Source organism: Manacus candei, unplaced genomic scaffold (assembly GCF_025592945.1).
Source record: "Manacus candei isolate 608988 ecotype Guabito, Panama unplaced genomic scaffold, ASM2559294v1 h1tg000024l, whole genome shotgun sequence".
In the NCBI taxonomy this organism is placed as follows: Eukaryota; Metazoa; Chordata; class Aves; order Passeriformes; family Pipridae; genus Manacus; species Manacus candei.
The window spans coordinates 4,491,644-4,508,767 of record NW_026138072.1 but is presented as its reverse complement, the minus strand read 5'-3'; the positions used below and the strand labels follow the sequence as shown (position 1 = coordinate 4,508,767).

The 17,124-nt window shown below is 36.2% G+C and overlaps 1 protein-coding gene across 1 annotated transcript in view; it reads right to left on the bottom strand.

Moving 5' to 3' along the window:
* Positions 1-17,124, bottom strand: part of SV2C (synaptic vesicle glycoprotein 2C) — a 114,739-nt gene that overhangs the window by 36,441 nt on the left and 61,174 nt on the right. Inside the window, exon 4 of the mRNA XM_051788219.1 lies at positions 15,621-15,772. Coding sequence (XP_051644179.1) covers positions 15,621-15,772 — 152 coding nt within the window. The remainder of the gene's footprint in view (positions 1-15,620; positions 15,773-17,124) is intronic.

Sequence of the window (17,124 nt, the reverse complement as noted above, 5' to 3'; positions counted from 1 at the left end):
TAATGTTCAACAGATGCACTTAGACTCAGACTTGGTCTGCTGACACTTAAAACTGTAATTAAAAGGAACAAGGTGTTTTCTAAAAACGCATTTCCTTTGCCACAGAGGAGTGTCTGTAGCCACAGACACTGACCACTTCTCTGTGCTGGCATTGGTATTTATCTGAAGGCCTGAGATTATCAGGTCTCTGGTCACCCCAGCAACAGTATCTTTCATTCAGATAGTCCACAAGACATCTGCAAACAGGACAGATCTTGTGTAGAAAATATTTTGCTCTCTAATACCATAAAACACAGCACTGTAGTCCAGCTGTAGTACCTCTGAACAGTGACATCAACAATCCACTTTTTAAATGTTTCTAATACCTGCTGTAGTACTGCCTAGTTTTACTTTTCATTAAGGAGGGAATTTGTGTATACCCATACTTCAGACAATTACATGTTATGATACATGCCCAAATGATATGTCAGCCTTTCATTTTACATACAGTCTGCAGAATACAGAGATGCTAGGTTTGTTTCCTTACCATGGAAATGATAGGGTGTGAGGCGTGATAGGGAAAAAAAGGCATAAAAATTAGTTTCAAATCAGATTATTTAGAAATGCTGGGCTGGAGGTGGGTGTAGGGACAAGGCAAAGGAAACTTGTAAGTCATTGTCTGAATGGTTTAAAATGGTCTATTTGAAATCTGACTTTTGTATGGTCCTGAAGTATAGCTGTATCAGGGTGCTGTGACTCACAGCAGCCAATATAGCCAAGAAATTAATCTTTAAAATGGCAGATGAACAGATGTAATCATATAAGAGAATTAAAGCAGTGATTCATAATAAGAGAACTGCAGGTACACAATAGTCTGGCCATAGTGTCTGTCTGATTTTCACAGATGCTAGAGGTGGAAAAGGATGTCTAATTAGTGGTCTATTTATGATAATGAAATCAGAATCTCACATTTTAATGATAAACATTAAAATATGTAAGGTCTTAAGCAGGCTGTTGCCAGTACAGATCCTAATGGAAATGGCACGTCAATATTTCACTTGAACAAAGGAAGGTGTTCTTTCTCTTCAATTTTCTTTACTGGCAAGGATACTGGGCCAACTAAATGAAACAGAGATATGAGTAAGACAAAATCTCTCATTATCTGTTCACATTTTATGAAGTCTAATAGGGCAGAAGAGAAGCTACACAGAACCAGAGAGACAGGACTTGCAAACTAAATTGACCATTACAAATTTTCTATGTATTTACCCTACATTCTCCTCCTCAGTGGACTATTCCAGCTATTCCCAAGTTATAGCAAACAGCGGCAAAGGAGTAAAAAGCTTTCACAAGAGGCAGCTTGTGACATTTTCAGAGTTGGTTTTGGCTCTTTCGCTCTTCCTATACAACTAGGAAAGGTATGATAACAGGAGGATTCAGGTACAGTTCACAGAACTAGACAAATTCTCTTTTTACTCATGTAAAGTATCACTGAAACAAATAAATTTTAATCATTACCTCTATATATACAAAGCATGTTAAAAGGAACAAAAAAGGTGGTGTTGGCTAAGTAAATTTTGCAGGAAACATTCTGGTTTGAACAGCAGCTGTAATAATCAGCTGACGACAAAACAGTTGACAGGAGATGAAGATTCCTCTTCATTCCTTAAGTTATTTATCTTACACAGAGGTATACATGTTTGTTTATTCACTTTAATTCATGTCGAAAACACCACTCTCCCAAGCATCATCTAATTACATGGTAAGTTATTGGTGATCTGTAGTGTTTTATTATGGTTTTCTGTGTATTTATGTGCTGTATTTTTATCTATAAAGCAGTAACGGTAATACATACACAGGTTAAGTCTTAATTCAGTGCTAGAAGACACCAGTAACACTGAAGAGGTGTGAAAATAAGAGAAAACTCAAAGCCAAAAGACAGAGTTTGGGAGAAGACTGTACTGTTAAAGTCCATAAAGGAAGACATGGAAATGAAATGCAGAACCATCACCCCTAAGGGGAGTAGAAAGAGATGGACATCAAATTTGTACAAAACCTTCTGCACGGTCTCTTTTTACACCTGTACCTCATTTCTAAGAGCGTTAGGGTTGTTCTCCAATACACTTTTGACCCTGGAGATGTACTTGGCTGATGAGTGATTATCATCAAAGCTTTGTGAGCCTTTCCTAGATTGATCTCCTGACTTGAACTATTCATTGCACCCACTAGTATGACTCTGCATGAAAATAAGGCTGAGTAATACGTTTCACTTACAGGAAAGGAACAAAGGACATCACTGACAAGGAGTGGAGACAGCTCTGCAGGCCTCTACTTCTGTTTGTTAAAGTTTGGCCACTGAGAATTTTCCATTTTTCAAATTTTGTATTTTGGGAATTCTGAACACAGTTGCAATGTAACTATCCTATAGGACTGAAAATCTGTCAAATCTCAAAGCACTTCAACACATCATGCAACATCTTTGCTTTGATCACCTTTAAGAGTTTTGCCTCTGTCCTGAGTAATTTTGCCAGACTTCAGACACCTATTACCAGGAATCAAGTCTGAATAACTTCAACATGGCTTCATTCTGAATGCAAATATCATTATACTCCTTGAGAAGTGGGTATATCCTCACTCATTACAGTCTCTGGATAATGAGCATAGATTTTGAAAGCTTGCCAGGGAAAATCTGCAATTTTCTGCTTAGATCTTAAATATGTGTTTCTAAAATATTCTGCTTCATGCATCCTCAAAATATCTTTCTTCCTCTCTACCTCACAGTTTATAAAATAAAAATCAGGACAAAAACTCTCCTAAAACTTATGTAAATTGCATGTTCCTGAAATTTAAAATCAGAAACACCATGTTGTAGTATAAATTAAGTAAGTAAATATGCATATTACAGGCTAGAAGGTTCTGCACTTCCCTTATAGGCACTCATGACCCTTATTCAGAGAAAACTGCCCAAGATGACTAGAAATTTATGGAGATGGACACAAGCCAACTTTTGTCCAAGGTTCAGATGCCAAACATGAAAACAGCTGTGATATGTAATCAAAAGCTCAAATATTTAATTTTCCTTTAAATGTCTGCTTTTGCCACATTCTGCACCTAAATTGGATTTGGAAAATTTTCTCCTTTTTGTCAAAGATCTGATATAAAGCTACATCATATGGCACCATTCTCAGTCCTATGGAAACCAACACTTGCTGTAAGTGCTCTGATGTAAGACTTTTATATATACAGTTGCAAACTTCCCAATGCCTTTGTAATACCATTGAGTCAGAAAAAAAATCAAAAGTAGTGCTGGGATGCAATAGGTCAGTGGTTTATGACCTTCCTGAATTAAATGACCATTAGACATTTTTCAAATGGATCTGTAAAGTGGCTAACTAAGACCTCTGGATAAAAGATTTATTTGTTTTAATTTTTTATGGTTATATGATCTAAAAGCATTCTATGAAATCCCTGCTATCAAAAACCACAGCAGTAGCTGAATTTTCTTAGCTTCACAACCAGATAAAGAGTGAGCTTAAAAACTGAAACGTGTTTTTCCAATACGAACAAAATCTATACAGTAACTACTCTGAGCTTACAATGGAAGCTTAACAGCTACAAAAAGGGTGTTCTAAGTACTCAGATATTAAAAAAAAAACAAACCCAAACCCAGAAACAAACAAAACCAAAACCAAAACAAAATCCCAAATAAACCAAACCAAACCAAACCAAAAACCCAACAAAAACCAAATCAAAACAAAAAAACCAACCAAACAAAAAAACCCCAACCAAAACCATGCACAAATCACCCTATCAAGAATAGGCCACCAAGGGTTAATATTTATTTGATACTACTGAAAATCTCATTACAAGGGCCGAGGCATATAATTGATCTGACTGTTTGGCTGACTGAGTCAGTGGCCCCAGAGATTTATGTACTCATGCATTTTTGCAAAGTCCTGGCTTGGGTCTGGCTCTGTGCAGCTGTTCAGTGAAGGCACTTCATAATCTGCAAAACAAAGAGGTAAAATCTGCTGGTCACAACTCTGACAATATCATAACTTAGAGGCTTGTCAGTCTAGGAAGAAAAGGTCATGTCAAGCTTTTCAGAAATGATGCTTCAAAGAGATGCAATTAATTTCAGAAGAAATGGAGGAGACCACATGTTAAAAGATGTTGCTGTCAGAGCTTCAAAATATCATGGCCAGTGTCAGCACTGAGATCGTGCAATCAAATGTCACTAAACTGTGTTTCAAACCTCGTTTCTATGACCTTACTTTTGATTTGTTGTTAACATTTCTGCTTGTAGTCTCCTGCATGTACTTAGTGTTTTCCACTACTCTATTTAAGAATTGGAAAATTACTTGTGCATGAATTTTGGGCATCTGTTTGGACAGCGCTGAAGAGTACAATAAGAGTAAATCGCCAAGAGCAGACAAACTCTGCTTTTGTAAGTAGACAATGTAAAATTGTCAAATGCCCTGTGCAGCAGACATTATGAACAGAGTCTGAAAGGAAACACTTGTCTGCAAGAAAATCACTTCATATTGTTGTCCTACCTATATGAAAAATACCAATACAATGATATCTATGTATTTAGTGTGGTGCCTCCACAGCCTAACCATACCTCTGAGTTCACAAATTGTGCTATGTTTGATGTGGTGAGTTGCTGTAGACACCACTAATAGCAGCCATTAGCTGTGGAAACTAATTGAAAATGCGTTCTTGTCCTGGTCCAGGACTCCCCATGATTTATGTGCATCCTCACTAAGGGTATTTAAAGGATGGGCTCATGGAGAAGAAGAAAAGAGAAGCAATTAATCAAAAAAGACAATCAGAAACAGGCACTGCTGCTTATGAAAAGAAAATGGGGCCTCCTTATCTAGCTTAACTTAGGAACAAAACATTAATTGAAATGCTGAAACAATTTTTGAAGAATACAGAGAGGACATGTCTTTTACTAGTGTACACATTTTACCTTTTGTGTGCTGCTGCAGTGTAACAACAGAACATCTCTGCAATTCAAGAAACCCTGCCAAAATTTAACTTTATTGTATTTTATTTGTTTGAAAGATGTTTCAAGAAAAATCTTTTTTTAATGAGGATTTCAGTGCTGTGATTAAAGTCTTGTTTCCTTTTTTCCTATTTCATTTGCCTCTTTTTCTCTCTTTTTTAAAAATTTTAAACGAAAAGGAATAATATCCTATCACTGCAAGAGAGACAGACTGAACAGGCACTATATGTGATCTAACAATTAGACCAAATATTCATTCTAAGAATTATCTTCTAATCTAACAGCAGTCAATTAAGCAAACCTGGTTAGCTGAATATGTGGAGCTTTTCTGTACATACTGTGAACCATGGTTCAGAAGCCTTGAATTCAAACTTTGGTCAAACACTTCCAACAAAATATTATTTGCACTCACAAACCAAGTACTAATGATCCTCAGTAATAGTCTGTCATAGATATCCAAAGGTTGGCAGTGGGGAGGTGGATTTTGCCTATGGACAGACAGCCACAGAAACGAGATAATACTGACTCAAACAGCAAGGAAGGAACAGAGAGCAAGTAGAAAGAAGCACCTCCTCACCTAGACCATCATCAAAGCTGAGGATACCAGGAAGGGAAAGCCCAGCCCAGAGTCCTCACTAATGAAATCTTGATGTTTCTCATTGCTGATTTCATACTGTTTTCTGCTGCCATCTTTGTACTGTGTAAAAACACAGCTGTCTTGAAAATACTAAGCGCACAACACTGTAAGGGTTTTTTCATATATTTGTTCAGGTTCCTCCCTATAACTATAAGCAGAAAGAATAATGTTGTCAGATACTGTATTCAGATACTCTGGTAGGCAGGGATATTTGAATAGTAATTCCACCTTGGTGGAATGGTTTTCAAAACTAACATAAAATATTTTCTTTGAGGAAAAGAATGAAAAAAATTCCTGGGGAAAAAAAAATCTAATGTCATTCTGCAATTGATTTTGTTAATTTTATTTTGAAGGCAACTGCACTGCAGTTTTTCAGAGTAGTCAAGAATTTTCTATACCCATCTGGGTACAATTCTGAACTAGACCTTGAGATATCCAAATTATGTTCCAGTTGTATATCCACCAATCCATAGACAGAATATATTATTAAAGTGAAAAGAAACAGTTTCTAAAAGGACAATAACTAACTTCTTCAAAGCAGATAGTTTTATAAGTCACAGAAACAATACGGAAGTATGATTGACAAATTTATACTGCCATATTAAGTTCCAGAGAAAATTAATATATTTTTTGTATATAAATAATCACATGAATTTTTTATGTGTTGTAGACCAACCACAAAACCAAATTTTTTTTGTCATTCTAACACAAAAAATTTTAACAAAGAAATCTTATCAGATTAGCATCCTATTTATTTCTGAAAGTGAAAAGCAAGGTTAATGCCTGAGACTGCAGATATTTCTGTTGGCCAGGCTTCTAAGGCAGGTTCGTTAACTTGGGTATAATTTTCCTTAAAGTATACTCAAAACCAATTCATTGTGTGAAACTGAATTTTCATTAAAACCGAGGCTGAGAAGCTGACATTTTTTCATTGTCATAAGAATGGTTGACTACTACAATGGTTTCTGTGGAAAATTATGTTTATGGCATTGAACAGTGGTGTTTATAGAAACAGTCTATTCACCTGACTGTCAGTTCCTCCACCAGCATCCTTTAAAGCTATTAACCTACTTCAATCAAAAAGCACAGGAAAAAATAGTCTCAAAGATAATACACATTCTCCAAAGTGTTGTAAAACGTAGTGCCCAGGTGGAGGAGAGAGAACCCATCAGAAGATGGAGGAAAAGGCAGGAGATGTCAGTGGTCTTTCAGGAATGCTGCAGCCAAACTGGGGAATGGGACCACAACATAGCCACACCATCCATCAGCTTTGGCACTGGTCTGACTAAGTCAAAACATGTGGCTTTCTCCCTGACACCAGAGCAGGGCTGTAATGCAGCCATGAGTATGGTGAGAGTGCGTGAATCTGAATGTTTCTTACAGCACAGTTCTGAGGAAAAGAAAGGGTAACTGTAGAGACTATAGCAGAAAGGGATCTTGAAAAAGCAAGGACATACTCGAAGTACTGTCATAGTGCCTTGTAAGAAATATGGGGGAACAAAGGAGAAAAAGGAGTTTGCCAGGATCACAGGGTCATTGACAGGAACCCTTGGACACTGGGCCTCGTAATGTCTTTGCTCACAAAGTAATTTGCTAGATTTTTACTGAACCTCTCAATAAACAATTTTTTTCTCTCGCCCTCAATCTGAAGTGCTCAGGAAAAGGTTATATTTGAAGTTCACTAATGAGCATCTTTAGTGCTCATTAAGTAGATGTGCTAAAAGCTACTTAAGCTTCTAACATTTGCAAATATAAACATTGAAATGACCATATCAAACCCTGCACTAGGGCACAGAAAATAGCAAACTGATAAAGTGATTTGTTTTGCTTTCCTGGCTAGATTTGCATAAGCAGTTGTTCTAAATTATGCTATGTTCTATCAGTCTTGTTTCTAAAGATGAAGATTTTTTTGTACACATTCAGTGTAATCTAATTCATAGGATCATTTCAAATGAAGAACAATTCATGAATAGAAGTTGATAACTCAAGTTAACTTTAAAACCGCCTTGTACACACTTCAATTAATTCAGATTTAAAAAGTATAGATATAGCTTCATCTGCAGAATACCAGATTAATGGAAGTGCATTAAGTATTTGCAGAGTGGAAGCACAGCACATTGAGGATCATTTTGTCTCTTAGAGGAATGCAAAACAGATCAACGGATGTTGCATTATGTAGTAGATGCCTTTATGTCTGATCTATTCCATTTATTCAGCCTAGGACAGTCTCATAGCAAATGCAGATTCTACCTTAACAAAGCTTCAACTTTTAAAATCTCAAATGGTATTTTTCAGTGGTTAAGGTTGATTCCGAAGACAGAAAATGTATCAGAAAGGCAATTGTATAAGAAAGAAAATATGAAGATCTGCTCTTGGTTTTAAAATTTGGATCACGTGTTTCGTCCAAGTCTAAAAAAAGGACATAATATTGATTTTGAATTCTACAGATTCACGCATTCATGGGCTTTTTACAACTGAGAAAAGAAACGTGGAGCTCTTCCTCAGGCCATCTTCTTTGGTGTTTCTCTTTGTTCTGGACAACTGATAAAATTCAGATTATCTTCTGCAAAGAACAGAAACTACCATATAATAGAAAATGAAGCCCTGGGATCAGCTTTTTCCCAAACGGCTTTTGCTTTGGCTTGAATTTGTTCCGAACTACCATGAAAAGGCATATTTTTAGAGAAATGTTTGAGGAAAGTAAGAAAAACAATGTCTTCGGCTTTCATTTGTTTGTTTGTTTCTGTGTTTTGGGTTTTGGTTTGGGTTTTTTTTTTTTAATTGAGAGTCCAGAATTTTAAAAATTAAAGAAGGGTCAACTTGTAAATTCCTATTTCTATGAGTGAAGGGTTGTTTGGCTGAGAAGCCTTCTGTCTTCCTTCTGGAGTTACCAGCTAGAATAGTTTGATAAAGACAGGTGTTTTCCTACGTGTGCTGGGAATGTCTAACGTTGGCTGGGGATTACTTTTATTTGTTTGTTTTGTTTATTTTTTAATTCTAATTTATTAATTTCTCTCCTTCTTTTGTCTTTTTTTTTTCTTCATTTGCTCTTTTCTGGTCTACCCCAACACACTCTGAAGCAACAGTAGCTCTTTAATAGAACAGAGGTGAGAGGACTTTGAGGGAGCATCCAGTGTATCGACTTGTTCCATCAGAATCAACAATGGCCCGTGCAATATTATTGAAATATGTTCTTAAAGAATTTCAATGACAGAGTTCATGACTTCCATAGCAGTTTTATTCAGATGCTTAACCAATGCACCATCATAAAGTTCTTCTCATTATCTGTACTACCTCCCCTTGACAGAAATTTCAGCTCATTACAGTTTGTCTTATCATCAATAAGCAGTTTATTCCTTTTCCTTTTGCAGCTAATCACACTTTTCTCTCATTTGCTTTCTGCAAGATTAAAGAAGACATCACTGATGCACCTCTTGCATGCCTAAATCATTCATGGCATCCTATTTCAGCACACTCCAACTTTGAACAAAGAAACCAAACATAACTGTTTTTCCTGTTTCTAACTCACATTAATCAGGAGTTGACATCCAAAGAACAACAGTAAGTCACCTCTGTAGATATGACTACTGAGTATAGTTTCTTTCACTGGTTATTTTTGTCACAGTAACTGCAGGGATGCAGCAATATGAAAGCAGGCAAGTGTGATTTTTTAAATTATAAATCACATAGGTGCATCCTGGTCTTTTGATTGGATGGATACATGGCATCAGAGAGAGTCAGATTCCCCTCTGGGGACTACAGTAAAGGATAGGTAGAAGGAAGAATTTGGTCGTCCTTTCCCTAAGACTAAACTATGGTTCATAAAACATTTATAGGATGTTGGGCACCTCACTGTTGAGGAAATGCTGGGAGCAGCTGATTAAATAGTCATGAATGAAATCAACTTGTTCCTGTGATGCTCAGACCCACCTCTAATGCACAGCTGAAAATTCAGAAGCTCTACAATAAATACCTGAAATACGGTGACTACTGTAAAAGTAACAGTCAGTTATCTACAACATTACCATCAACTTTGACGCTTTGAAGTTGATAAACTTGAGCAAACTGTGTCCAGAGAAGCTTTCCAGATACCAATCTGTGCAACTTCAGCAAAAAAGTAAAGAGTGGTTTTGGGTTTTTTTTTTACAGACAAGTAATAATGAGGTTAAGACCCTAATTTTTCAAAGTAGTCAAGAATTTTCTATACTCATCCAGGTACAATTCTGAACTAGACCTTGAGATACCCAAGTTTATGGGTTACTGTTGAAAAAAATGTAGCCTATACAGGCAGCTAGCAAAGCATCTGGCTTCTAGTCCTTCATCTTAGTAATAATTCCTCAACCTTTAAATTTCTATAAAAATAAAGCCTGACAAATGTAAAAAGCTACACTTCTTCCTCATATTATCTGAAACATATCTCGTTAGCATTTATGTACTGGGGAACAATTTTTTCAGGGCATTCATCTTGGAATAATCATCACCGCAATAGTTCACCTTTTGACTCCACTTTGCTTATAATGGGAGGAGACCAGCAGGCTAAACTGAAATCTGTAAATTCACACTTAGAGCTCCCATCACTCAAAAGGATCCAGTTCTGCTCATCAGAAGTGCTGGAAGATGGGTGGCTCCTAAGATATTCTGTTTTTATTACTCATCAAGTACTAGTACTCACTATGCCCTACAGCTATAAACACACTGATATTAGGTACCATTGGCATAGGATGTTTTGCCCTGATACTGCTGCTGCCATGTGCCACTGAGAAACCATCTAACGCAACAAAATCCAAGACAGAATAAGGGAATTAAAAGGTTTACTGACTTCATTGCTACTCCACAGTTTTAGGCCATCATGTTCTCAGTTAAATCTGCATCAGGTTGAGAGATTAATTCCTCCATTAACATCGCCTGGTGCTGTACATGCTGTGAGTTGCACAGTGAGCCAGTAGCTCCCATCTCCTCATTTGCATAGTTGCTCCAAGCAGCTCTGCTTACCTCCTTGCTTATTTTACTACAGTAAAGTACACGACAGTTTCATACAGAAGGGGGTTTTATTGTAGTTTTGAAGATATATTTTTCTTTTTTGTCTCCAGCTGGATGACACAAGAACAGAGCAAACATGACATGTAAAACACTACAAAAGCTATTCTCAAGCAACCTACCCAAAAAGTTAATTAGAAAAGATTGTTTTCATTGTCAGTGAAGTTATTTTCTTCAGGTGAACTGATCTGCTTCACCTCAACAATCTTCTGCTACAAAATGAGAAATGTTTTTCAGGCAACTCTGCAAGCCACTTCCTAGTAGAAAGAAAAACAGATTGGTCCACTCTCATCACATTTACACTTAGATAGAAATAGAAGCCATTTATGGACTCCTGTGCCTATGGAAGGACCTATCTACTTATGGAAAGTAAAATTAAGAACAGGTCTCCAGCGGTAGGTCTGGTGAATTTAATGTGATTCTAAACTACTGAGAACAGACTGTGAATTGATGTGCCCTTAACAACCTCCAGTGATGGAGATTCTGTAAATGTATTTGTCAGTTTATGTCAGTACTATATTACATCTGTATATAAAACTTAATTTCTCTCTTATCTAAACTAAACTCCAGTTTCTGTCCATTAAACTCATCTAATTATATTGATTGGAGAAAAGTAATAGGCAAAGATGTTCAGAGAAAAGTAGAAATAAGGTATTTTGCAGACCAGGAAAAGAATGGGAGAAGTAAGGAAAGTGGGAGACATAATGATACATTTTAAAAATAGAAGTTATTGTTAATATTTTAAATATAGCATTTTGCAAATCAACTGTTAATGCATCTTTTGGACACCTTTATGTCTGCGTTTTTAAGTTCTATGTTACTGTAAAGAAGTTATTGTCTCAAAAAGAAAAAAAAATCAGAAAAAAGTGTTTTTTTTTAGTTTAGTAAAATTCTGATGACTGAAGTAGAAATATAATTTGTAACTAGTCTTCTTTCAGTCACAGAATAAAACATCAGTTGTATGCTGATGTAATGGAAAAATCTGCTGGAAAAGAGAACATATTAATACATTCCTACTTACACCTAGAGAGACACATTGCAGCCAGGCAAGAAATCTTCACTTCTGAAATTGAATGCTTTTCCCTTAGGTTTTTTATTCCAGTTCTTTCTACTCCAAATTTGTTTCCTTAATGGTGTTAAATACCTCTCTTATGAACACAAGTAAGTGGTCCTCAATTCAGTGGGAAAAAAGACTCAAGTGATGAAAAATGAATGCTTTAGATGAAGATCTGTTATGCAATGTGATTACACTGGTCTGAATAAATATTTACACTTGTATCTGCTTTTTGCATTGAGTGTGTCAGAAAGAAGTATTTTTCCTATTTCCTTGATTCTGTATTATTAAATTTACAGTCTTTTAGGGAATAATCCAGCCTAATTTAATTGGAATTCGGTGCATATATATGGAATTAATGTCTCTGTTTCTGATCATACTTTGGAGACTCGTTCAGTACAGTAATCTGACATGGCTATCTCCTCTTTCCTCTGGTACATACCAGAAGTGGCGTGTTAGAGTGTGGGAAAAGCTTCAGAACTCACATGCAGCTTGCACTGTAGCAGCCTGGGCACCTGCACCATCCTGTTGTCTGCCTTGCAATTTAATTTCTTTTTGGACAAGTACTCCCCTTCTTATTGAGGAATAAGATTTAAGAATAAAAGAAGTTAATAAAAGAAATCCTTATCCAGATTCCTATTATTAGTTTGGAGATATGTTACAATAAAAATTGAGACTGATTTTTACAAAAATACATAGGGTATGGCACACAACTTTTGTTTGTTTGTTTATTTTTAACTGATAAAACAACTTTCATAGTTCTTTTTTATTTCTATTTTCAGACTAACACATAAATCTGGTATAAAAAATTTAAGATATCACTGTCTAGATTTTAAATGGAAATTCTGAGTCTTAGGATTCTTCATTATTTGGAAAATGAACATTTTAAAGACTATTGTAAGACCAAGTAGATCTTTGAACTAATGTAACCTTGAAACATAATGCTAAATTTAAAGTTGCATTTGTAAAAGTATTTATCAAATTATTATTCTTCTTCCTATCCAGCCTGATATAAGTATGCATAAAACAATTTCTTTGTAGCAGCCTAACCTGGGCTTTGTTAATTAGCTGCAATTAGAAGCATTTCTCTGCAGATGTTTCTTCTAATATCTTCTCTGTGGCCTGAGCTCTGGTTTAGGAGACCCTGAACAAGTCTATATCCATTTTCAATTTTTAAACAACACCCAACAGATACAGTAATCAAAAGTCCTACTACAGTGATGCTTGTCCTCCAGATAATATTAGCCTTTCAATATGTGGTCACTGCAGCAGTATATCATGCTAATTCCTCACTTAACGACATGCTGATGCCAAGACAACTGTTAGCTACACTTTATTTTGTGTTTCAGAGCCTCTTCTCTCCCCATATTTCACACACTCCTGCTCTGCTTTAACAACAGAGGTAAACTATTACATACAGAGAACCCAATATTTGTTTTCTCACTGAAAGATACAGCTGAATGTTCAACTAGTAAACTTGCATGCATAGCTTCCATGACTGCCTTGGCTACATAATGTATATTTCTGAATCTAGGACTTTTTGAAGTGGTTTATATAAAAAGCAGTAAAAATGAAAGGTATACATTTGTAAAAGAGGGAAGAAAAGAATATTTGAAATTATTCTACTGTGTCGACCTGAAGTCTTTCTATTAATTTAAGAATAATTCCACTATGCTCAATGATAGTTTACCTCTTTTCAACTTCATGCAACTTCATTCACTGTTGTTGAGTAACTTCTGAGTCCATCTGAGAAAAATCAACATGGTTTACTCCTCAAAAGAGAAGCAGAGAGCTCAGAAATCCCTACACACTATATAAAAGAGGTTTAGAAGCAGGTGTTTTGTTTATAATTATGTTTTGCTTCCTGGTCAGTGAAAATGTAAATGATGGACTGGAAGTGATTTGGAGAAAAATCTTTATCTTTGATTAATTCTGGCAAAATAAATCCATAGAAACAATGAAGAAGTTGTAAAAGACAAAATACCGTACGAGCCTCCTAAATGCATATTGTACAAAGGGTGCAGAGATCTGCACGGGTATTCCTCTGTCGTGGAGTGTTTCCAGGAGGATATAGGAATGTGTGACCACACCCTCCAAATGCTGGAGCAGGGTTTGCTCTGCGAGCACTTGGCAGTGGCCGAGCTCAGCACAGTAGCATGACAACAACACATTATGCATGAACTGGAATGGTTTCGCATTTACACTAGGAACTAAGACACTAGTCTTAAACTTTACAACATAAAAAAAAAAAAAATCTGGTTTATAAGTAAAGACAACTTTAAGACTTCATCAGAACCCATAAACAATTTTGCCATCAAAATGATGTATGAACTTCTTTTACTGTGAGAAAGGATTGTTTCTCTTGTCTACAGCTTGGTTTTTTTGCCCTCCTCTTGACTATTACAACTTTCCTTAATAAACTGCAAAAGTGACTTATATGGCTAGCTTTTCTCTTATGTTATTTAACAAATATTTTCACATGAGGAAAAAACAACACAAAAAAAAAAATCTGTGCAGCATTGTTTTTTGTTGTTGATATTCTTCCACTGCTAAAGAAAGAAGAAAATTTTTCTCTCTAGTACCACTGCTTTGGTAGAAGGAATTGTATTATTCATTGAGATATACTGCCATGTGATGTTTTAGAAGTACCTCAGTAGAGGATATTGAGTTATTTATAAAATCTACAATTTTATATTTAAACAACCTCTGTAAATCAGTCTGTCATAATGTTTGCATTTTCAACTGAAAGATAAAGAAAATAAAAATCCATAGGAAAGCAAAACCATACTTGGCAACCAAAGCAATTTACTAATTGGAAAAAAAGAATCCGCATGGTGCCTTATCAGCAAAAATTCCTCTCTTTGATTCCAACTATTCAAAGTCAAAGGCAAGGTTGAAGATATAGATTCAGGTTGAGTGTACTGGACTCTAAAATTAATTTTAATGCAACAGTCTAAGTATTTGATTAGTCCGCATTATTGTAATTTGTTTCTGGACATTACCACTTGCTAAATGTTTAAATGACTTTGGGCAAACCTTATGAAGTTGTCCTCTGTTTCACAATCTAACTGTGATAAACTGCACTGCTTGGCTAAAGAAAGTTGCTCTGGATGCCAGCTAACTCAGTGTGCTGCTTTACTCACTTGAGGACTGCCAGGGAGAAGTGCTTGAGAAGCTGATTTTTAAGAACCCCTGAGCAGTCTCAGCAACACTGGAGACCTTTGAGCACTTAACTCTTCTGAAAGGCAAGCCCAAGAGACTCAGAATTGAATCTGTACCTCCATATTATGTTTAACCATGTCAGGGCAATTAAAGAGCTCTTTCACAATGTAGCTTATATTGTGTGTGTGTATAACTTCAGCCATTGCCCTTATGCATCCTTACCACATTTAAGTGCACTCGGTTCCATATACCTTTTTTTACACCACTAAAAAGATCTACTAAGAAACATTCTGCACAGTTTTCTTTTCAGACTAATTTCAGATTTCAGCACTGCAAACATTAAGAAATTTCTCACTCTTCTTCTCAATAATGTATAATTGACAATTTATCTCTGTATCAAAATAAGCACCAATTTGACATACAGCAATTTAAAATTTATTTTCTCTGATGCAAGTCTCCACATGATCTATTTTCCCCAGATTCAGCAGTAAAACCAATTATATTTTCATGTGTTCAGGTTTTCAGTAATTTAAAGAATCTGACTAAACATGGATATTGGCTAATTTTTGTCTCTTTTAATAAATTACTTCTTATTTAGGGTACAACCTATTCTTACTATATTCACCAAAAGTGGGGTCAGTATTTTGAGAACAGACATGAATACCCCCTTTTAAGATATACCTCAAGAGCTTTACTTTCACACTAGAAGAACTACAAATCACAAGGTGCTGTTTTCTTACCATAATGAGGAATTATTGCCCAAGCCATTGCAGAAGCGTAAATACCACCAATCATCCAAAACATACAGAGCCAGCTCAGGTGTTCACCTCGTTTCTCCCGAGCAAGCACTTCCGAAAAATAGGCAAAGACTGTTGGCAGTGCTCCACCGATCCTAAAAGTAGATACAGATCATGGATTAAGCAGGAGAGTAACAGCCAGATGAAGTTTGAACAAGCTGCAGTCCTCTAAAAGTCAACTAAAAACAGCTTCTCTGGCACAAGTGTTTTTTCTAAAATTGCACCATGTGTTGGAGAACATTAGAGGAAACTTTTGTCAGTTTGGACACAAATTTTGTCAAATATTTCCTTGAAAATTCTATGTACTATTTGTTGCATTCAGTGTTTCAAGGGAATTGTCAGTGTGTCAGTCACTGGAACAGAAACCATTACAAAGTCCTGAATTTCACCATTACAAAATCACGGCAGCCTACTGACAGGTGCCAAAATACATTGCTATTAATGGTAAAATAATAATTTTCCCAAAGAGTAATTGGTATTTAAGTCTTGCCTCCCATTATTTAGGTAATCAGGAAGTAACTAAATGTCAATTTTTTTTCATACATATTTAAAAGCATTTTCTATTCAGTTGCACTTCATGTCTGGCTAAGCTCATGCTGGTTTTTTACTTAACTTTTTACAAAAAGCCTATGCATTCATATAATATTCATTTTTTCACATGGCAAAATAAGCACTCTCTGAAGGTCAGGTGGACAAAAAAAAAGACACCTTTAACCAGGCCAGGTTGCTCAGAGCCCCATTCAACCTCATCTTCAACACTTCAAGGAATGGGGCATCAACAACTTCTCTGGGAAATGTGTCCCAGCCCCTCACCACCCTCACAGGAAAGAACTTCTTCCTAATATCCAACCTAAACCTACTCTCTGTTCATTTAAAAACATGCTCTTGTAAAAAGTCTCTCTCCATTTTTCTTGTAGTCTCCCTTCAGGTAGTGAAAGTCCAACTAGGTCATCCTGAAGGCTTATCATCTTATCATATACTGCTGGTATTTAGTCTATTTATTTAGTCTTTCAATGAATGTTTCTCATAGTTGAGCCTGCTAGCTCTTACAGGCTCTGCCAATAATGCAGGTTTACACTTCCAGGAATTCTTGCTACATATGAAGCTAACAAGGGCTGTATCCTGTTTCTTCTCATGACTGAAAATACTGAAAGCCTTCCCTTGCAAACTGCCCTGTCACAGGCAACAAGAGACATTGTTCTCAGAGGTTCTCCTGGATATTCCGAGTGAGGGATGGTGGAAGGGACATGGCCAAGGGTGAAATCACAGGTCATTTTTCTGTGACGGGGAAGACCTGCTGTCTCAGTGCTACTATGGATTCAGGGCTCTTCAGTTCCTAAAATATAAATGGATTACAGTTATGATGTCTTACCCTCCAGGCCTCAGACACAGTTTTGATTTGCACTCCCACAATAATGCCCAAATAGACTATTTGTGCACTTAATTA